Genomic DNA, 21,660 nt, shown 5'->3' on the forward strand with positions numbered 1-21,660 from the left:
ATGCTTTTTTTTAAAAAAAGAATTTATTTATTTATTTATTTATTTGAAAGACAGATTTACACAGGGGAAGAGAAAGAGATCTTTCATCCCACTGGTTCACTCCCCAAATGGCTGCAATGGCCAGGGTAAGGCTAGGCCAAAGCCAGGAGCCTGGAAGTCCACCCGGGTCTCCCAGGTGGATGGCAGGAGCCCAAGCATTTGAGCCGCCTTCAGCTGCCTTCCCAGGTGCATTAGCGGGGAACGGGATTGGAAGCCGAGCAGCTGGGATGGCTTCACCAGCTATGCCACAAGCACCATTGTATTTAATCTTCACCTCTCCGTGGAGTCAGGACTAATCCCACCCCCTCCCACCTAGTTACAGCAGGGAAGCTAAGACTCAGAAAGGCTTTGGGCTTTGCCCAAAGTTACCCAGAGAGGGAGGGGGTGGGATCTGAACCCAGGTTCTGTTAACTCCAGGGCCTGGGCTCTGATCGACTGACTTCTGCATCCTGCTTGCTCTGGAGACTTGGGGTTTTCTGTGACCCTGGGGAGGTGCACGTGGCCTCAGAGGCAGAGCTAGGGCTGCCATCCTCAGGGCAGGAGCTTGTGCCTGGGGGGCTCCAGCACTGGGAGGGGGGGAAGGAGGAAGGAGAAGGAGGAGGAAGGCCCCGAGGGGAGATGAAGGGCAGAGTTAGCTGGTGGGGGGGACCCTGGCCTGGCCTCCACCTGCCCCTCCTGGCTATTTTGGGCCCAGGTGGATAATGACAGCCTCAGGCTGAGGCTAGGGCTCACTTAGAGCAGGGAGGAAGGCGACCCAGGGGCATCATCCTGCCCCATGCCCTTTAGGGGAGGGTTCTCTAGGCCAGGATTGGCCAATGTGGGGAGGCGGATGGCGTGCCTGTGGAGATGTGTGATACGTGTGTGGCCAGCGTGGGTGCCCACGTTCAAGTGTGGATGAGTGCCAAGGGGAAGAGAGCCCATGGCTGTGAGCGGACAGTGTGTATGTCGTGAGAACAGGTGCACGGTGCATGTGTCTATGTGTGTACATGTGACTTGTCTGCCTGTGAGTCTGTGTCCGAGCGTGTGACCGTGGGTCGGTGTGGGTCCGTGCCTGTGTGACGCAGCATGTGTTTGCTGCCTGTGGACTGGTTTGGCCTAGTTTGGGGGTGACTCACAGGTAAGCGGGGAGAATCCAGGACTTGTTGAGTTAGACAAGACTCTTTCCCACACTCCCCCACCCCCTCCTCAGCCTCTCCCTTCTCAGCCCCACACCTTGTTTGGAGGTCACAGGTCATGGTGCCAGCACACCTACTTCTGGTGGGAGGCGCTGGAGAAGAGAGGCTCTGAGAGTGGGTGCTTCTGCTGGCCCGGGGGCAGCTGGGCCCGGGGGTCTGTCTCCAGAGCAAAGACAGAGGGCGCGGCTCAGTAGGCAGACTCCAGTGCTGTTCAAATATTCTAGCAGCTGGGACTGTCCAGGAGTGGGGCAGGTGAACCGTCAGGTGGTGACTTCCCTGTCCCTAGAGGAATGCAAGCCAAAGCCGGTGACCACATGCTTGTGGAATGGGTGACCGTAGGGGTGTTGTCCAGGGGTTGGGCTGGGTGGAGAAAGGCATTGATTTTTAAGATTGTTGGGCCGGTGTTCACAATATCTGGTCTGGTCACCAACGGCAGCTCCTGTTGCTTTGCCACAGCCTGGGGGCCGAATGTGATGTCTGTGCCTTTGACCCCTGGACACAAAGTCCCACCTTCACGGGAAAGTGGCCTCTGAATGAGCCTAGTGCCGGGCGGGCCCAGCACACCTGACACAGGCAGCACTGAATGAATGGGTGAGCTAGAAGCAGGTGTCACTGCACACCCTCAGCACCACTGGGTGGTCTCAGTGAATGGCAGGGAGTGGTTATTGTTCAGAGCAAGGAGGTGCAGCTTAGGGGGGTCCCATGAGAAGAAAGGGACTCTGCATTGATGACGGGCAGACGCTTGGGGCATCACGGGAGGGCTGTCTGCTCTCCAGAGGCTCTGGCCTGGGGAAAGAATTGGGGGTCCCTGGAGGCCCCCACCTCCCCCAGACGTGAGGGCTTTCCGGGGCTCCTCGGACGCTGTCCCCACACTCTCACGGCCACCAGTGGTTCTGGACTCGGGGCAGGCTTCCCTGGGCCTCAGCCCCTTTCATCTCTGCCCCTCATAAAACCTGAGTCATGGCTGGGGCCTCAGGGAGGGTCAAAGTTCTGGGTTCCACCAGCTTCTCACAGGACAGAGAGGGAGCTGGGGGAGGGGAGCGGGGCAGTTTCTGGCCAGGTGGGGGTTCTGGGGCTCTTGATGGAAGAAGACGGGTCGGCCCTGGGTCTGGGGAGAAACGGGCTGATGTCTCCGGAGTCCTCAGGCTCTAAGAGGCCAGGCGGTGGGGACGGGCAGCTCACAACAGCCCTGTCACCTTTGAGATGCTGACAGGGGGACGGGCAGTCCCTCCGGAACTGGTGGGGCCCCTGAAAGCGTAACCCCCAGCCAGAGTCTCCATCTAGCAGGCAAGCACATTTGGAGTTTGCCGTAGCGGGGAAGCACTTCGAGTTCACGTCTCGGTTCACCTTTCTGACTCTTAAAAAAATCTCATCTGCAAAGTGGGAATGTTTGTTGGTAACTTCTTAATCATGTATTCTTCGTGAGGTCTGCAATTCGAGGGACTCTTCTGAGGAGTCCTCCCTAGTCACTCAGGACAAGGAATGCAAAGCATTTCACAAGGTCTGGGGCAGAGCGAGCCCCTCAGCAAACGGCTGTTGGTGTCATGGTTACTAGGGGAACGGGAACCAACCGAGGTCTAGGGCAGGTGCTGTTAGCCCTGATGGAGCAGAGGAGAGATCGACCGAGGGTCAGAGAATTAAGAGGCAGGCCCCACCCCACAAGCCTCTGCGGCAGAGGGGTGGGGAGCAGCCGGATGTGCCCCAGCCTCAGGCTATGGGTGGGGGGGACCCCAAAGATGTGAATCCGCACCCCAGCGTGGCGGCCAAGTACCTGCCTCACGCCCTCTGTGAGCCTCACGAATGTTACTGTGGCCGTGGAACTGAGCGAGAAGGCATCGTGGACGCCCACCGTGCCGGGGCCCGAGGGGCAGGCTGGGCTCACTGAGGAGCCCTCTGCCCTGACTGCCGTGCTGGGCTGCGCGCGTGCGCCCGCTGGCCCGTGGTCGGCCTCTCGCAGGTGACAGGGAAGCTAGGAGCCAGCATCTTAGCTTGGAAAGCGAGTCCCCACTGCTCTTTGACTGGAGACCCAGTAGCACGTGCTCCTAGTGCTTCGGTTTTGTGGCTGGGGACCCTGATGCTTGAAGGGAAGAAGTGGCCTCCCAAGGTCATCCAGCCGGTGAGTGACAGCCCCTGGGGGAGCCCAGCTCCGCAGGAAGCCAAAGCCCCTCCTTTCTTAGCTCCCCTTCCAAGAGGCCTGTGGGCAACAGGGTCTGAACAATGCGCGCCCAGTTCTCAGCTCCTGGGGCAGAGGCACAGACCCATCCCAGGCCAGCGGGCCCGCAGCACCTCCCGCCCTGCCCTCTCCCTTCTCCCTCCTTCCAGCTGCAGGCCCTGGCTTCACCCTTTGAAGGAGCCTGACACAGGGGATTACCTGGAGTGGGAGGATGCAGCTCTGATGAAGCCAATCAAAGCTGAAACACACCCACTTTACAGATGAGGAAACAAAGGCTACCCAGCATCACAGTGGCGAGAGTAGTTATTCTTTTTTTTTTTTTTTCTTGATGTGGCCGGTGCTGTGGCATAGTAGACTAAGCCTCCACCTGCAGTGCTGGCATCCCATATGGGCACAAGTTTGTGTCCCAGCTGTTCCTCTCCTATCCAGCTCTCTGCTTATGGCCTGGGAAAACAGCAGAAGATGGCCCAAGTGCTTGGGCTGCTGCACCCGCATGGGAGACCTGAAGGAAGTTCCTAGCTCCTCACTTCGGATTGGCCTAACCCTGACCGTTGAGGCTACTTGCGGAGTGAACCAGTGAATGGAAGACCTTTCTCTCTGTCTGTAACTCTACCTCCCTCTCTATGACTCTGCCTCTCAAATAAATAAATGAAATCTTTATAAAACAGATTTATTTATTTGAAAGGCAGAGATACAGAGAGAGAGAGAGGGAGGGAGGGAGCAAGAGCGAGATCTTCCATCCACTGGTTCACTCCCCAAATGGCTTCAACAGCTAGGGCTGGGCCCATCCGAAGCCAGAAGCCAGGAACTTCCTCCAGGTCTCCCACACGAATGCAGGGGCCCAAGCACTTGGGCCATCTTCTGCTGCTTTCCCAGGAACATTAGCAGGGAGCTGGATCAGAATTGGAGCAGCCGGGATATGAACTGGTGCCCATATGAGATGCCGGCACTGCAGGTGGACACTTAACCTTCTAGGCCACAGCACCGGCCCCAGGAGTACTTATTGTGCATTTCAGGGAACCCCCAAACCACCCCCTGACCTCTCTCTTCTTGTTGGCACCATCTGCAGGGAGCTGGACGGCAGTGGGGCAAGGACGCCTCAGGACAGGGGGCCGGGGCCCAACATGGAGGAGGCAGGGGGGTCCCCGGCCCGGGCCGAGACCCAAGTGGTCAATGCCACGCTGACGTGGTGGCAGCGGCCCCCTGCCCCGGAAGAGGTCAGACACCGTTTCCACAAGGTGTCCCTGGTGTCAGGGGCCGGGAAGGAAGCCTCCCCGGAGGAGATGTTTGAGTGCAGCCTCCGTCGAGAGGAAGTGAATGGCTTTGCTACGCGGGAAGAAGAGAGCGTGACCGAGCAAGGCCCTCGGGAGGCAGCCGGCCCCAGGAACTTCCAAAGCCACGGGCCCATCTTTTCCAGGCAGTATGTACCACCCCCCAAGGAGAAAAGGCCGGTGGGGCGGCCCAAGGAGGCTGTGGACCAGAGCGATGGCCGCCTCCCGGCTCCCAGAACTGAGCCACCGGGCATGGGGGCCACAGCCAGGACTGAGTTCTTGGTGCCCCTCCCTGGGCCCCGGGAGCCAAGTCCCCACCCAGCTGTGGGGCTCCGGAACCTGCGGGTGACACGCACAGTACGGACCACCACCATGGTGGGAGGGCACGTGGACCGCCGGGTGAGCAGCTCTGTGACCGTGGGGCCGGTGCTGTCCAGCGAGGCTCTGCCAAGAGGCCGCAACGTGGCCCGTGCGATCCGGGCGGTGGTGGTGAGCCCTGCGGCAGACGGCGGCCCCAGCCGCAGCCAGGCCCTGGAGCTGCTCAGTAGCCTGGTGCCTGCAGAGCGCAGTCCACCTGCCAGTCGCCTCCCCAGACCCACAGCCATGGTGCCAAGGAGTCCGGGCCTGGGTGGCATAGGGAGGGCAGCCCTGGGACAGCTGCCTGAGACCAGGGCGGCCGAGCCACAGGACAACTCTGCCCTGGCCTCTGCAGGCAGCCCAGCGGCTGCTCCCGCATCTCAGAGCCAGGATGTGCCTGCAGCCCTCCCAGGGCAAGAGCAGGCCAGAGCCCAGGATTCCAAGGCCTGTGAGCTCCCCAGGGGGCAGGAAGCCTCCAGCCCCACTCAGCTCCCTGTGCAGACTTCTCCTGGCCACGCCCCAGTCCCCTCCTCTTCTGGGCTCCAGACGCAAAGTCCCTCCTTGGGCCTGGTCCACCCTCCAGAGCAGCCTGTGGTGCCCACTCCCCCCGGGGCCCAGCCCCCTCCCCACGCTCTGCCCCCTGCCAAAAAGGAAGGGTTCAGCGATGCCCTCATGGCCACCGTCCCACCCACAGTGAAGAGCGAGGTTGTCATTGTTCCTGGACCACCTCTTGCCCCATCCTCGGCAGGAAGTAAGGCTGGGCCCAGCCCAGGACATCTTTCTCCTCCATCGTCCCCGCGGGGTGAGTTTGGTCAGGACGCCACACAGGTCCCTATCTCCTCCCTCGCTCGAAAGGAGCAGGCAGCTCGGGGCCCTGGGGCTCCTCTTGGCCCACCGCCCAACCAGGAAGAGGTAGTGGAGGATGCTCCTGGCACCCCACCCCCCAAGCCAAGCAAGGTTGTCGGGGACCCAGAAGGCAGCTCCAGCCCACAAACGGAGGGGGTGCAGGGTGTTGCAGACAGCCTCGCCCCCTCCCTCACCAAAGAAGGGACCACTGTAGAGGGCTCAGCTGCCCCGGCCCCCCCTCCCCCGCAACAAGATAAGCCTTGCCTGGGCTCTGAAGGGAGCCCCCTCGTGTCTCCCACCCAAAAAGAGGTTGCTCAGGACTCTGGTGCTTCTGCTATCCCATTTCCCACCGAGACAGAGGTTGTCCAGGACCCTGCCGGTCCCCTTGCCCCATCCTCCTCAGCGGACCAGGTAGCCCCCGGCCCAGGAAGTACCCCCAGTCCAATGCCAGCGGTAGCAGAGGCTAGCGTGGAGTCCCAGTTTGTCCCCGACTCCACCGAGGGCAAGACGCTCCCAGAGCCATCAAGGGAGGAGGATGAGTTGGCCTTGGCCGCAGACCTGGAGATTTTCCTGGACACCCTGCGGAGCATGGAGCCCCCCGAGATCCTCCGCACTCACCGGCTGCCACGAGCCCCCCGCGCCTCCTACCTGGCCATGTATGCCACACTCCCTGCCATCGAGGAGGACCAGCCTGGGCCCTGGGTGCTGGGTCCCAGCCCCCAGGAGGTGCCTGGCCTGGAAGAGAAGGAGCAGGAGAAGGAAGTGGGAAAGGAGGAGGTAGAGGAGGAGGAGGAACCAGAGAACCCCTACCTGAGTGACGACGAGAAGCTCCAGCGCAGGCAGGAGAAAGCCAAGCCCGGCCCCTCCTGGGACCCGCGCCCTGCCAGGCCCAGCCAGGGCTCTTGCTCGCCGCTGGAGATGATGAAGAAGCACGTAGCAGGTGCCAAGGGCCCCCAGCCGGAGCTGGGGCCGGACGCTCAGGCCGGCAGCAGGCGCACTTCCCGGCTCGGAGGCAGCCTTATCTTTGGCAGTCTGGTGCCTGCCACCAAGGAGACCCCGAAGCTGGAACCACTGGGCACAAAGCTATCCGCTCTGCCACCCCATGGGGCGCCAGGCGTCAGAAAGGTGCCGGGGCAGCTGCCTCTGCTGTGCAGTGAGAGCCCCTCGGCAGGGAAGACCACACGTGCCCGGCAGCCGGAGGGGTGGGTGAGTGAGGCCTCGTGTGGGCGAGGGAGGCGCCGTGGGCTCCAGCTCGGGAGGTGTGAGGGGGTCACAGGCTCTGGAGGCCGGAGGGTTGCTCGGAGGTCTGGGTCAGTTGGCCTCTGCAAGGCTGTGTGGGCCCCAGTCTCCCCATCCGCGTCACCAGAGGTGTGTAGTGTGGGTGCCAAGGGGCATGGTGGCCCTGATGCCCGGAAGCTGGGTGGGGGCTCCTAGACACCCAGGTTCCTATCAGAGGAGGCCAACAGGGAGGGGGTGGGATCCCTGGAATGGCAGGTTGTGGGGGGCAGTGAGGAGGCGACCCCATAAAGCTTCTTATGATTCCCTCATTCCAGAGCCCAGCACTGAAGAGCCAGGGCAAGCTGAACACCCGGCCTGGGAAGGTAGAGGCAGGGGGCAAGTGGGCCGGGTGGCAGGGGGCGGGGCCTGGGGGTGGGGTCTGAGGACCCCGGCTGTGCCTTCTCAGGTCATCCTCTTCTCTGAGCCCGGCTGCCAGGGCAACCGCAGGGAGGTCTGGGAAGACGTGGCGGATGCTTCGGGCTGGGCCCCCGTGGCCTCCATAAGGGTAGTGCGAGGCTGGTGAGTGTGGCGTGACGGGGGCGGGGAGGTGTGCTGGCTGTGCCGAGGGGAGTGAGGAACAGCCAGGCCAGCCTGGCAGAAACCCCGCCAGCTACCCAGAGACCCTGGCTACAACCTCCTTCCCACCTGTGACCCTGGGGTTTCTGTGCCCACAGCTGGGTGCTGTACGAAGAGCCAGAGTTCCGGGGCCGGAAGCTGGTCCTGCCTGAAGGTGATGTGGAGCTCAGGGCCCCGGAGCCAGCCTGGAGCACCCATGGCATTGGCTCCCTAAGGAGGGTTGTCCGGGTGAGTGGGCTGGAGCAGGGCCCTGGGGTGCCCCAGCCACGTTGGGTCCCGACCCCGAGCAGGAACATGCCCTCGAGTTGGCATTGCAGGGAGAGATTGTGAGGGGCAGGGCCGGAGTGTGGGGGTACTTTTTATGAACTTGACCTTGGAGCCTACTGGGGAAGGAAGGGACTCTGGGGAGTGTGCCGTCTGTGGCAGGAGGCAGGGCCAGGCAGAGGTCACGCTCCCACTTAGAAAAGCAGCCTGGAGAAGCAGGCGCTGCGGCTGGAGCAGGACCGGGCACAGCAGCGGAGACTGCGTGGGAGTGGGTGTGGGCGTGGGGTCGCCCAGCCCACAGGCAGGCCCCAGGTGTCACGAGTGGCTGTCCGCTCATTTGTTCCCAGATGCTTGGGAATGCCTAGTGCATGCCAGGCACCGTGCCAGGTGCTGGGTGGGCGGGGCCCTGCTCTCTGCCCTGCAGGATGTACAGTCAGCTCAGGTAGGGGCTGGTTCGAAGCAGAAAGCCATATAACCAGATCGGGGGTTTACAAGCATCTGCTGGCTGCCAGGAGGGCACAGCACTGGGAGGCAAGGGAGGTCGGTGACGGCCAGCCCAGGGGCACCTCTGAGGGAGGGGCATCTGGTGTGCAAAGTCAACATTGCCATTTCCTATTTGTCAAGCAGAAAACCAGCGATAAATTCACAAGCTACTGAAATCCAGGGCAACAAACCATCTCGGTCTCTAGGGGGATCCAGAAGGAGGGGCCTATGAGACATTTAAGGGTTTTTGCTTATTTTGGAGTTTTTTCCTTTGGTTTATCTATTTATTTGAGAAGCAAAGAGAGAAAGATGGACAGTCCAAACTCCCATCTGCTGGTTCGCGTCCCAAATACCTACAACAGCCGAGGCTGGTTGAAGCCAGGAGCCAGAACTCGATCCAGGTCTCCCATGTGGGTGGCAGGAGCCATCACCGCTGCCTCCCAGGGTCTGAGTGGCAGGAAGCTGGGGTCAGGAGCCAGAACCGGGATGTGGGTGTTCACCGCTAGGTTCAATGCCTGCTCTCGTGTTTTCAGTTTTTAATGAAAAGGCGGAAAACTGAGCCCAGAACTGCTCTGCACAGTCTTCCTGGCGAGAGCTGAGCCGTAGCCAGGGCAGTGGCCCAGGAGGAGGGAACAGACGTTTTCAGAAACTCAGAAATGCTTGCAGACAGTTTATTGTGAACTTCTCACCATGAATTTATCTTTGTGTGGGAGGTAATGACAGATGAGAGAAAAACAAAGGCTTTGAAGCCTGATGGTCCTGAATTCATTGACTCAGCGCTGATTGGGCACCTACTGTGTGACAGGCACGTGGGAGATGCTGGATTACAACAGGGGACTAAGCCTCCCCACTCTGCTCTGAGCTCTGCCACTCACCAGCATGTGACCTTGGGCATGTTGTCACCGAGCCTCATTTTCCTCGTCTGTGAGTGGAACAGTAATACCTGTCTGGAGGCCAACATGAGAGGCGCAGGACACAACCTGGGCAGGGTGCCTTGCACTCCGTAAAGCTTCCTAAACACCAGATGAATGAGTGCAGATGGCCCCAGTGAGGCCCCAGAACCCCTAGAGTGCAGAGCGGACCTGCTGATTGGACAGAGGCAGGAACTGTGCCTCAAGGAAGGGTCAAAAGTGGATCTCAGGAAGTAGCTATTGCCTTGCCCAAACCTCCACCAGGCTGCCAAGAGGCAAGGGACCAGCATGGCGCTTTGCAGGTTCTCTTGGGAACTACGGTCTCAGGTCTGCATGGTCCAGCAAGGGACCAGCAAGGACTGTGGTCTCAGGCTCGTCAGGCTGAGCGTGCAGAGAATACTCAGTCCCCCTCCTGGTTTCTGGGGAGACAGCCACAGAGGTTTTCCCAGAAGCCTCCCGGTGCCCTGGCTGGACAGACTTGGGGAGCAGGGGTGGGGCTGGTTTAGACTTCATTTCTGCCCCCTGCTTCCCCAGGATTACCGCACCCCAGAGATCAGCCTCTTCCCCGAGGAGGGCTTCAAGGGGGAAAGCATGAAGTTGGTGGAGGCCTTGAAGGACCCCCAGGACCTGGAGAAGCCCCTGCAGGTGGCATCTGCCATTGTCTCTGCCGGACTGTGAGTCTGGACCACCCCGGGACCCCTTCATTTCACATTCGCTGTGCTGGGCGCTGGGGACACAGAGGTGCCGGGACGCACTCCCCACCTTCAAGCGTGCTCAGTGTACCTGTGGGGTCAGGCAGGTAAACAGACAACAGCAAGCCAGGGTTCCAGGAAGGGGGAACAGGCAGAGGAGCCAAAGCTGACTTCCTGGAGGTGGAGGCCTCTCTGCTGGGAGGAGTGGGCCAGGAATCTAAGCTCCAGGGTGGCAGGCGAGTCTCTGCCTGCGATCGCATCCCTGAAGCTCAAGGCAGGGCCTGACGCATGCTGGATGCTCCTTAATATCTGTTTATTTAATGACGGGGAAAAGGGGAGGGAACAGCATGTGAGGGGAGGGAGCTCAACTTTAAAAGGTTAGTCGAGCTGGTGTATGCAGGAAATGGGAAGGTGGGAGACCCAGGTGGAAGGGGCCGGATCACAGGTCTCCGTGTGGCTTAACTGGGTTTTATGTGTGTATGTGACTAAGTTAAGGCAGAACAACGGAGACAGAGAGAGATCTGCCATCCACTGGTTCGCTCCCCAAATGCCTGATATAGCCAGCTCCAGGCTGAAACCAGGAGCCAGAAACTCCATCCAGGTCTCCCATGTGGGTAGCAGGGACCCAAGTACTTGAGCCATCACCTGCTGCCTCCCAGGGTGTGCATTAACATGAAGTTGCAACAGAAGTAGAGGTGGGACTCGAACTTAAGCACTCTGATAGGGAATACAAGTGTCCCAAGTGGCAGTGCGACCTGCTGCACCACGGTGCCTGTCCCCTGGGATTTTTTTTTTTTAAGCAGATATGTGTTAGAAAGATCCTCCAGCTGTGTGTGAAATCAGAAAGGGCAGACAAGAGGAAGGAGATGGATGGGATGGCTACTGTAAGAGATATTTACTGTAAGAAACTCCTCCAGGGTCCTCCCCACCCACGATGGGGACCTCCCCCCAAAACCTCATCCTCCCCTGTCAACCTAACTTCTCACCCTCTAAGCAGTGTCTGTTGGGGTCCAGGATGCAGTGGCCTCTCTGCCTCCCTCCAGGTGGCTGCTGTACCCCAAACCATTCTTTGAAGATACCCCCTACATCCTGGAGCCTGGCGAGTACCCCACCGTGGAGGCCTGGGGTGCATCGGACCCCAGTGTGGGCTCCCTGAAGCCCGTGAGATTGGTAAACAGCCGGGCACAGCCACAGGCCCTACCTCTGGTCCCAAGCAGCAGGCGTGTTCCTGTAGTCTGTGGGAAGGAGAGGAGGGGAATGACTGGGAGTGGGGATTGGAGGAGAGGGAGGGGTGGAGGTGAGGGAAAGAGGACACGGGCTTAGCCATTTTTAGGAGTCTCAGGATCAAGAAGATCCCAGGTCCCCAGCCCCATCTGTCTTCCCCCGCTTTGGGCTGGTGTCTCACCTCTGTCTCCCCAACAGGGCTGCCCAAGCGTGGAGAAGCCAGGAGAACCAAGGGTAAGAATCTGGGCTTCAGGGTCAATGAGTGCGAGGTTGGGGGTAGGGTGGGGGTGGGGCTATCCTGGCCTGGACTGCAAGACCAGAGGAGGGGGAGTTCAGAAACTGGGTCTGGGATTGGCACTTGCTGTGCGTGGAGCAGGTCAGAGGCCAGGGACGGGAGCTGGATAAGGGGACGGGGCTCCTTGTGGTTCCTTGTGCTCTGGGCCGATACCGAGCAGACCCGCCCCTGGGCTGGCTGTGCGTGCCCACCAACACGATGCCCACTTCCCGCAGGCTGTGGTGTACGAGGCTCCGGGTTTTCAGGGCCGGAGCTGGGAAGTGAGCAGAGATATCTACGACCTCCAGCAGCCAGAGGACAGCCAGAGCCCCCAGCTGGCCTCTGTGGGGTCCCTGCGCATTCTTGGAGGCTGGTGAGGACTCAGGACACCTCCTGCTACCTTGTCACCCCCACTGGACCTTACCCGGAGGGGTGGGAAGTCCCCTGGGCTGCTCGGGGTGGGGGCAGCTGTCTGACCCTTCTGTGGGCTTCCTGCCCCTGAGTCTTGTCCATCCACCTCCTTCTTCCTCCAGCTGGGTGGGCTATGAGAAAGAGGGCTTCCGGGGACACCAGTACCTGCTGGAGGAGGGGGAATACGCAGACTGGTCACACTGGGGAGGCTATGACGAGCTGCTGACCTCGCTGCGGGTGATCCGAACAGTAAGCAAGGGCAACTGGGCCATCCCTCTGCCTCTGGCCATGGCCACACCTCCCTTAGTATAATTCCTGGAGGGGATAATTTGTAGCCCTTCCCAGAGCTACAGTTTGTTCTCGCAGGAAGTGTTCCCTGAGGTCTGGCCTGCCCCCCCACCCTCCCCCAGGCTACACCAGCCCCCTCACTCCCAGTTCCCCGCGTGGGTTGCATCCCCGTGCTGCGGGTGCTCGGGGAGACACCTGACTTTTCCTGGGGCCCAGGACTTCGGGGACCCGGCCGTGGTGCTGTTTGAGGCCATGGACTTCGAGGGGCACGGCGTGGAGGTGAGCGCGGCGTGGCCGGACGTGGAGCTAGTGCAACACGGCCCCCGCACCCAGGCCATCCACGTGCTCAGTGGCGTGTGAGTGACCCGGGCTCCCGGAGCGGGGAGGGTCTGCCCGGGCCGGAGGCGGCTCCAGGAGCGCCGCCCCCGCCCCCGCTGACCCGCTACCCTCTGTGCAGGTGGGTGGCCTATGAGGCGGTGGGCTTTTCTGGGGAGCAGTACGTGCTGGAGAAGGGCGTGTACCGCAACTGCGACGACTGGGGCGCGGGCAACAGCGCCCTCGCCTCGCTGCAGCCGGTGCTGCAGGTGTGTGCCGACCGCTGGGGCGGGGCTTGAGGTCCGGGGGGTCCCTAGAGGGGGCGGGGCTTGGAGTCCGGGGGCGGGGCCTCCCGGGAGGGCGGCGGGAGTAGCGCTGCAGCTGGACAGCAGCTGGCCCAGCCCAGACGTCTCTAAACTTTGCTCCCTCCCTCCAGGTCGGAGAGCACGACCTGCACTTTGTCTCCAAGGTAAGGAGGCGGCTGCGCGGGGAGCCGGCGGGGGCGCCCGCGCTGGCCCTCGGTTCGGAGCCTCTCATCTCTCCCACCTGGTCCCCAGCTTCACTCGTCTCTCTCCCGCCCTGTGCCTCCAGATCCAGCTCTTCTCCGGCCCCGGCTTCCTGGGCGACCACATCTCCTTCGAGGAGGACCAGGCCTGTCTGCCTGCCTCCTTCCAGCCGCAGTCCTGCCGTGTCCTCGGCGGCAGGTGAGGACGTGGCCGGGGGTAGAGGGCGCGGCGTGTGCACAGGTGCGAGGTCAGGTACGCGCCTGCCCTGGACTTGACAGCCTGGGGCCCGGGATGCAGGAGGAGGTCTTTATTTGAGATGATTTCCTTCCTTCAGCTTCCTTGAAATGAGCTGCTCTTAAAAAAAAAAAAAATTATTTATTTATTTATTTGAAACAATTACACACAGAGAGGAGAGGCAGAGAGAGAGAGAGAGAGAGATTTTCCATCTGCTGGTTCACTTGCCAATTGGCTGCAACAGCCAGAGCTGAGCCAATCCGAAGCCCGGAGCCAGGAGCTTCCTCCGGGTCTCCCACGCAGGTGCGGGGGCCCAAGGACTTGGGCCATCTTCCACTGCTCTTCCAGGCCATAGCAGAAAGCTGGATTGGAAGTGGAGCAGCCTGGTCTCAGACCGGCGCCCATATGGGATGCTGGCATTGCAGACTGCAGCTTTAACCACTATGCCGCAGCGCTGGCCCCTAGCTTATCTGTCTTGAGTCACTCAATTTTAAAGCAAACAAAATAAAATACCGTTCTAATGGGGAATGTAAGCTGTAGGTGGAATAAGATGAAGGTATTTCAAAAAGTTTGTGGAAAAATATAGCTTAAAAATTAAGTTTATTTTGGTGGAAAAGCTTTTAAAACCATGAGCAGTTTTTTTTTTTTTTTTTTAAGATTTGTTTATTTGAAAGTCAGAGTTGCACACAGAGAGATGGAGAGGCAGAGAGAGAGAGATATTTTGGATCTGCTGGTTCACTCCCCAACTGGACGCAACAGCCAGAGCTGCGCTGATCCGAAGCCAGGAGCCAGGAGCATCTTCTGGGTCTCCCACATGGGTGCAGGGGCCCAAGGATTTGGTGCATCTTCTACTGCTATCCCAGGCCATAGCAGAGAGCTGGATTGGAAGTAGAGCAGCTGGGTCTCGAACCGGTGTCCATATGAGATGCCGACACTGCGGGCAGCAGCTTTACCTGCTATGCCACAGCACTGCCCCCACCCGCCCTAATTTTGATTGATCTATCCCTCTGCTTTTTTATTTTTTAAGGGAATTCATTTAAATCTCTAACAACCTTTCATGGGGGCACACTTCAATATTGTAAAACAGCACTTTTCCCCACATAGCCACAAATCATTGTCATAGATAATAAAAAATAGTGAGTTTGCTAATACCACCCATACCATGTTCTCAAACATGCCGCTGTTTAATTAGTTTTTCTTGGGACTTAACTAAGATCCATACATTCCATGTGGTAGATCCGGCTCTGCTCTGTAGAAGTCTTCCCTCCTTTTAGTTTCATGCCCTTTGCTTGTTTGAAGAACTAGAATAATCTTCCCTGTGAGTTTCCCACCTGTTATATTTAGTTGATTACTTTCCATGGCATCTTTGAATTTATTTCACTGTCCCCTGTATTTCTTATAAACCGTAGTGACGGGTAGAGGCTTGAACAGGTCCAGAGTGTTCTGCTACAGTTTTCTGGCAAGAAGACCATGTGGGTGGTGCTGTTTACTTCCCATAGCACCACAGGAGCCAGCACAGGTCCGCTTGGCCTCCTTTCCCTCCCTTCAGATCCCTACCTTGCAAAGTTCCCATTTCTCCTTCACCTAATGATCTTTGCATCCACTGACGATAACTGCCTAGGCCCATGACATTTCTTTAGAGGTTATGGAAGCCGGCACCGCGGCTCACTAGGCTAATCCTCCACCTTGTGGCGCCGGCACACCGGGTTCTAGTCCCGGTCGGGGCGCCGGATTCTGTCCCGGTTGCCCCTCTTCCAGGCCAGCTCTCTGCTGTGGCCAGGGAGTGCAGTGGAGGATGGCCCAAGTGCTTGGGCCCTGCACCCCATGGGAGACCAGGATAAATACCTGGCTCCTGCCATCGGATCAGCGCGGTGCACCGGCCACAGCGCGCCGGCCGCGGCGGCCATTGGAGGGTGAACCAGCGGCAAAAAGGAAGACCTTTCTCTTCCTCTCAGTATCCACTCTGCCTGTCAAAAAATAAAAATAAAAAATAAAAAATAGAGGTTATGGGGTGATTTTCCAATTTTTTAAAAAGATTTATTTTATTTATTTGAAAGACAGAGTTACAGAGAGAAGCAGAGACAGAGAGAGAGGTCTTCCATCTGCTGGTTCACTCCCCAGATGGCCGCAACGGCTGGAGCTGTGCCGTTCCGAAGCCAGGAGCCAGGGGCTTCTTACAGGTCTCCCACATGGGTGCAGGAGCCCAAGGACTTGGGCCATCTGCCACTGCTCTCCCAGGCCATAGCAGAGAGCTGAATCAGAAGAGGAGCAGCCAGAACTAGAACCGGTGCCAATATGGGATGCTGGCGCTTCAGGCCAGGGTGTTAACCCGCCGTGCCACAGCGCCGGCCCCTGATTTTCCAATTTTTAAAGTAAGTTTTAAGTTTTTATTTAGTTTATTATTTGAGAGGCAGAGAGGCATACAGAAAGTTGCCATCCGTTGGTTCACTCCCCAGATGCCCACAACAACTGGGGCTGAGGCAGGCTGAAGCTGAGAGTGGGGAGCGGGGAGCTGGGACCCGAGTGGGAGGAACTCGCCTACCTGAGCCCTCGCCTGCTGCCTCCCAGGGTCTGCATCAGCAGGAAGCCGGCATTAGGAGTGGAGCTGGGACTTGAGCCCAGGCACTCCCGTTAGAGACAGCAGCGTCCCAGCTGGCATCCTAACTGCTGGACCCAGTGCCCAGCCCTGGTTTTCTAATGCTTTTTATTCCTTCTTCATGTATTAGCCAGACTGTAAGGGAAAACTTTACCTTTCAACTCTTTGTCTACTTGAAGGTACTCACATAGAAACGGCAGTTCACCCCTTTCCCGAAGATTAGTGGTCAAGCCTTTCTCTCTACCAATTTCTAGAATGCTTTGTGAATTGATGCCCCAGCAATCTCCAAGGCTGCCCCATGAAGGTTGTTTCACCCGTCACTGTGAACCCAGCTGTTCTCCTGGACTGGATGTGCTCGGGTCCATTGCCTGACTATTCTTTTTTTTTTTTTTTTTTTACAGGCAGAGTGGACAGTGAGAGAGAGAGAGACAGAGAGAAAGGTCTTCCTTTTGCCGTTGGTTCACCCTCCAATGGCCGCCGCAGCCAGCGCGCTGTGGCCGGCACACCGCGCTGATCTGAAGGCAGGAGCCAGGTGCTTCTCCTGGTCTCCCATGGGGTGCAGGGCCCAAGTACTTGGGCTATCCTCCACTGCACTCCCTGGCCACAGCAGAGGGCTGGCCTGGAAGAGGGGCAACTGGGACAGAATCCAGTGCCCCGACCGGGACTAGAACCCGGTGTGCCGGCGCCACAAGGTGGAGGATTAACCTAGTGAGCCACGGCACCAGCCAATTCTTTTGCTGTTTGAATTGTGCCATCTTTGGCCGACGGGAACTCCTCAGATGTGTCTGAGTCCTTTTGAAATGAACACCATAGTTGTGATAGCTTCCTTGTTTCCCTAGTACAATCCAGGGTCATTTTATACATTTCTTGCCCTGAATCTGGAATCAGCCATTTCCCAAGGAATCCTGGTTTCTTTTTGTGGGAAGTGGTATTCAGCGAAAGTGCTGTTTTACAAAACCTACATGTTATTAAAATTAAAATATCAGTACTGTTGCTAACAGTAGAAACCACTGACAGCTGTCTGAGGGTTCTTTGTGGTTCATTTTGCCCTCAGAACATTCTTTCTCATTATATGGGAATGCATAGTTCCAAATATTATGGCTTAAAGACATTTAAGTAATCCTTATTGTGATGATTATGTCACCAACCAGAAATACAATTAAATTCATTTGTTTAATTTGTTTTCAAATCCTAGGAATGTGCTTCATTTTTATTTAATTCTCTTTTTTTTAAGATTTTATTTATTTATTTGAGAGAGCTATAGACATTGAGAGGGAGAGACAGGGAGAAAGGTCTTCCATCCACTGGTTCACTCCCCAAATGGCCACAAGGTCCGGAGCTGGGCCGATCCAAAGCCAGGAGCTTCTTCTGGGTCTCCCATGCGGGTGCAGGGGCCCAAGCATCTGGGTCATCTTCCACTGCTCTCCCAGGCCATAGCAGAGAGCCAGAACGGAAGAGGAGCAGCCGGGACTAGAACCGGCACCAGGGGGCGCTGCTGGGTAGTGCTGGCTGCTCACAGTGATCCCTGTTTGCCCTTGACCTCCCCTGGTGTGGTCCACTCCTCTGGATCTGGGGGGCACCTGGGCACGCCAACCACAGAGGAGGCTCAGGAAACAGCCCCGCTCTTTCTTCCCCAGCTGGATCCTGTTTGGTGAGGAGGACTTCCAGGGGGAGCAGCACGTTCTCTCCGAGGGTGAGTTCCCCACTCTCACGGCCATGGGCTGCCTGACATCCACGGTGCTGGGCTCCCTCCGGAAGGTGCCCCTGGTGAGTAGCTCCCCCACTTCCAGGCAGCCCTGGGGGTCCCGACGGCGCCCCTGCCCTGACGCCTACTGGGTTGGTGGGTTGGATCCAGTCTTTTCAGAATCGGCCCAGATACCTGTAGCTCAGGGCCTTCAAAGCCAGTAGCATTTCCCAGATATTTGTGGGGCAGCTGCAGAGATAGGCCCTGACCCAGGCTGCCTCCCAGGAGCCCATGGTCATGCGGACGTAGAGCTCAAGGCAGAAGTGGTGCCCGGCCAGGAGGCATTGACCCTCGGGGGTAGGCGTGGGGAGACGCCAGCCCTGCCGAATGACAGCAGGTGGGAACAACCCAGAACCCACTCCGAAGCAGCACAGGTGGGCGGGGCCCGGCAGAGACCCAGAGCGAATAGTGAGTGACATCCTGGACCAGGGAAAACACGGACAGAGGTGATGCAGGCCTGTTCAGGGCCAGGCCTGTAGCACTGGGTGGCTGCCAGGCTGGGTGCCTGATGAGAGCGGCCCACAGGTGCTGAGCGAGGGGCACACGGCAGGCAGCGGTCAGGGGCTCCGCCACAGCCCTGCCAGGGGTCGCCCTTATGAGCTCCCTTTTCCAGATGTGGACACTGAGCAGTCCACAGCTGGGAAGAGGCCGCGCCAGGCTCTCCATGCAGCCCAGCTCGGGAGTCCAGCCGGGGCGGCCGCACGCTGGCTCTGCACACAGGCCTGGGTCGGGGGCCCAGCAAGTGCTCCTGCCTCAGTCCCTCTGTTAAGTGGGGCTACAACAGCACCAGCTGTCTGGGGTGCTTGAGTGGTACTGGGATCAGGGCGGCGCTGGCGCACAGTCTGGTGTGGTAAGGACCGCTCTGGTGGCCGCCGCTGGGGTTCCCAGGCTGCTGTTAGCCTGAGGATGGACAGGGGGCGACGTGGCATGGCCCCCGTTTAGCAGACAGGAGGTTTGAGGGGAAACGGGGCCGGGTCTGGCTCACAGGAAGTCCCCGAATCTGGGCTCAGGGCAGAGCGGGGCCTGAAGCGCAGACCCGGGAGTCCGGGCGTCTGCGGCCGGGGCTGCCTGGGCCTTACCCGTTCTCCACGCCCGGCCCCAGCACTTTTCAGAGCCCTCCGTGTTCCTGTACGGGCTGGAGTGCTTCGAGGGCAAAGAGATGGAGCTCACCCGGGAGGTGCGGAGCCTGCAAGCCGAGGGCTTCAACAACCACGTGCTGTCCGTGCGCGTCCAGGGGGGCGTGTGAGTGCGTCGTGGGGCGGCCCGGGGCGGGGCGAGTGGGTGGGCGGGAGATCCAGGGCCTCTGGCCCCTCCCTTCTCCCCCAGGAGGGAGCCTCCCCTCCAAGCCTGAAAAGAGAGAGGGGCTCACTGCCGGGTGGACCTCTCAGGACCCCACTTTGCCCTGCAAGCCCCAAATCTACTTCCCAGGCTCCCTCTCCCCAGTGGGGCCCTGACCCCCGGGGCGGGAGAAGAGGAGGTGGGTGGTTTTGACTTGGTGTCTGTCATCTCTCTCTGTCTCTGGCACCTGCCGGGCCCAGCTGGGTACTGTGTGAGCACAGCGACTTCCGGGGCCGCCAGTGGCTGGTGGGCAGCTGCGAGATCACCAACTGGCTGACCTACAGCGGCACCCAGAGGGTGGGCTCACTCTACCCCATCAAGCAGGTGGGTAGCACACCAAGGTGGGCGTGTCCAGGTGTGGCTGTGTGTTCCCCACGCTCAGCAGTCTGTTCTTTTGTCACGATCTTTGCAACATAGTTGGTCCTTTAAAAAAAAAAAGGAGTTATTTATTTATTTGAAAGGCAGAGTGCTAGAGAGGGGGTGGGGAGAAAGAGAGAGAGATCATCCATCTGCTGGTTCATTCCTCAATGGTTCCAACAGCCAGGGCTGGGCCGGGCAGAACCAGGAGCACGGAGCTCCTTCTGGGTCTCCCCCACACGGGCTTTCCCAGGCACATTAGCAGGGAGCTGGAGCAGAAGCAGAGCAGCTGGGGCTCGAACCAGCACTCGTATGGGATACTGGCGTCATAACCTGTGGCTTAGCGCACTGGACCACAGTGCCAGCCCCTAGGCGTTCCTCTTGAATCATTGTCTATTTTATATTTTTCTGTAAACCAACTCACTTTTGTTTACTTGATTCTTGTCCTGGGAGTCCTATCCATAGAAATCATGAGTGTCCTGGGCATGTCTGACTTATAATCGACGGTATAATAAGTATAGCACCCATGGCCTTTCAAGGATAGGGCTGTCTAATTAGGACTGAAAATCACGTCGTCTGCCTCTCCACAGTGCTGGGCGCAGCTCGCTGTGAGAGGCACCATGTTGGTACATGCAGCCCATGTGTCTGGAACATGGCTGATCTGCCTGCACCCGTGCCTGGTGTAGCAGCACAGCGTGGGCTCTGTGTGTGTGTGTGTGCGTGTGCGTGCACACACATGCCTGTCTGAGGGCTTTCTGTCCCTGTGGCGTCCCGTGTGCTCCGGAGGTGACCTCACACGTGTGTGTGTGCACGTGCGTGTTCGGTATTCAGGGCTGCTCACGCCTGTGTCCGTGACACCGTTGAGATTGTGTGTGCCTCTGTACGAGAGCACCTGTTCAGTCCTTTATTCTAGACTCTCACATGAAGAGTTGTGGAGATGATCTCCCACTCAGATGGAGAAACGAAGGCCCAAAGAAGCGGACGAGGATTTGCCCTGCAACTTTGGGCAAGTCCTGTTCCTCCATGGACCTCACCTTTAAAACGAGGAGTCTGTGGGCCCCGGGTCTGTCGGAGGCCTGGGGATGCGTCTTGTGTGCGGAACCCTAGCAACGGGGCTCGAGTGGCAGGCGCTCGGCAAACCTCAGCTGCGACTGTCACTGTTGCTACTGGCCCCTCCATCCGAGACTCCCAACTGAGCCAGGTCCAGTGTCTGCAGCCCTGGGGCCTGGCTGGGGCTGTGTGCACACGTTCTGCCTGGTGACCGTGTGCACAGCTGTGTCCTCCCTGTGGCCGATTGTGTGGATCTGTGTGTTGGTGAGGACGTATGAGTTTGAATGGCTACGCATGTGTGTGTGTTGGTGTCTTGCGTGCTGTGCCCGCTGTGCGCTGTGGCTGCCTCTCTGGATACAGAACCGTGTGCGTGTGTGTGTGTGTGTGTATGCTCTGCGTGTGGCTTCGGGATGTGTGTTCAAAAAGGGCTGATTGAGGAGCAGGGCAAGGGAAGTTTGGGGGCAGGAAGGAGGGTGTGGGAGCTTGGTGAGGGTGGAGGGGGCGTCCGTGATGGAGACCCCTGACTCTCAGCCTCTCCCCACTGCCAGCGCCGGGTTTACTTCCGCCTCTGGAACGCGGCACTGGAGGGGGTCCTGGCGGTGCCAGACCACGTGGAGGACATGAAGGCGGGCCGCGTGGTGGTCTCCGATCCCCGAGCTGGAGGCAGCTGCGTCTGGTACTACGAGGATGGGCTGCTGAAGAACCAGGTACTGATGTAGGGTGTGGGACCGGGACCCCCGCACCCTAGTGCTCGCCAGCCCACCTTGGCAAGCCCCACTCAGTAAAGAGCAGAGCTGAGTGCCGACGCCAGGGCCCCGGGCAGGGGAGCCTGCAGGCTGTACCCCTGGGCAAGCCTACCCGCCCCCCAGCCTCAGTCTACACAGCAAGTGTCCAACGAGGTGCCTCTGAGGGACCTCCCAGCTTGGGTGTCTGATGGCAGAACTGGTCAGATAATGATGGATTCACTCCGTAGACACTTCCCGAGCACCCACTACGTGCCAGGCCTTCTTCCAGGTGCCGGGAATACAGCAGTGAGAAGCCAGCATGGACTTCTGCCCTCCTGAACTTGGTGGCAGAGACAGAGAAAGGCAGAAACAAATAAGTAGACTATCTTAGCGTGTTAGAGGATGAGAAGTGCAATAGAGGAGAGAGAAGAGAAAAGCAGAAGCAAGAGGGATCAGGTGACTGCAAGGGGAGCCCTCCCTGAGATGTGACGGCTGAGGGCCGAGGGAAGAGCCTGCCAGGCAGGGGAACAGCA

General features: G+C 58.8%; 1 protein-coding gene across 2 annotated transcripts in view; it reads left to right on the forward strand.

Moving 5' to 3' along the window:
* CRYBG2 (crystallin beta-gamma domain containing 2) overlaps positions 1-21,660 on the forward strand; it is a 29,033-nt gene that overhangs the window by 6,267 nt on the left and 1,106 nt on the right. The window contains exons 4-20 of one of the 2 annotated variants that reach the window (XR_016211212.1): positions 4,457-7,067; positions 7,415-7,462; positions 7,546-7,658; positions 7,814-7,943; positions 9,908-10,047; positions 11,109-11,235; positions 11,488-11,523; positions 11,800-11,936; positions 12,097-12,223; positions 12,479-12,618; positions 12,720-12,846; positions 13,014-13,046; positions 13,169-13,281; positions 17,551-17,680; positions 18,760-18,903; positions 19,196-19,319; positions 20,951-21,109. Coding sequence is in view for 1 of the 2 variants with exons in the window: in XM_017346564.4 (XP_017202053.4) it covers positions 4,457-7,067; positions 7,415-7,462; positions 7,546-7,658; positions 7,814-7,943; positions 9,908-10,047; positions 11,109-11,235; positions 11,488-11,523; positions 11,800-11,936; positions 12,097-12,223; positions 12,479-12,618; positions 12,720-12,846; positions 13,014-13,046; positions 13,169-13,281; positions 17,551-17,680; positions 18,760-18,899; positions 19,196-19,319; positions 20,951-21,109 (4,435 nt within the window). In the remaining variant the exon portion in view is untranslated. The remainder of the gene's footprint in view (positions 1-4,456; positions 7,068-7,414; positions 7,463-7,545; positions 7,659-7,813; positions 7,944-9,907; positions 10,048-11,108; positions 11,236-11,487; positions 11,524-11,799; positions 11,937-12,096; positions 12,224-12,478; positions 12,619-12,719; positions 12,847-13,013; positions 13,047-13,168; positions 13,282-17,550; positions 17,681-18,759; positions 18,904-19,195; positions 19,320-20,950; positions 21,110-21,660) is intronic. The other variant, XM_017346564.4, reaches the window with a different exon arrangement.

The sequence above is a fragment of the Oryctolagus cuniculus genome, chromosome 7 (genome assembly GCF_051225735.1).
Source record: "Oryctolagus cuniculus isolate XC-2025 breed Fujian yellow rabbit chromosome 7, ASM5122573v1, whole genome shotgun sequence".
Classification (NCBI taxonomy): Eukaryota; Metazoa; Chordata; class Mammalia; order Lagomorpha; family Leporidae; genus Oryctolagus; species Oryctolagus cuniculus.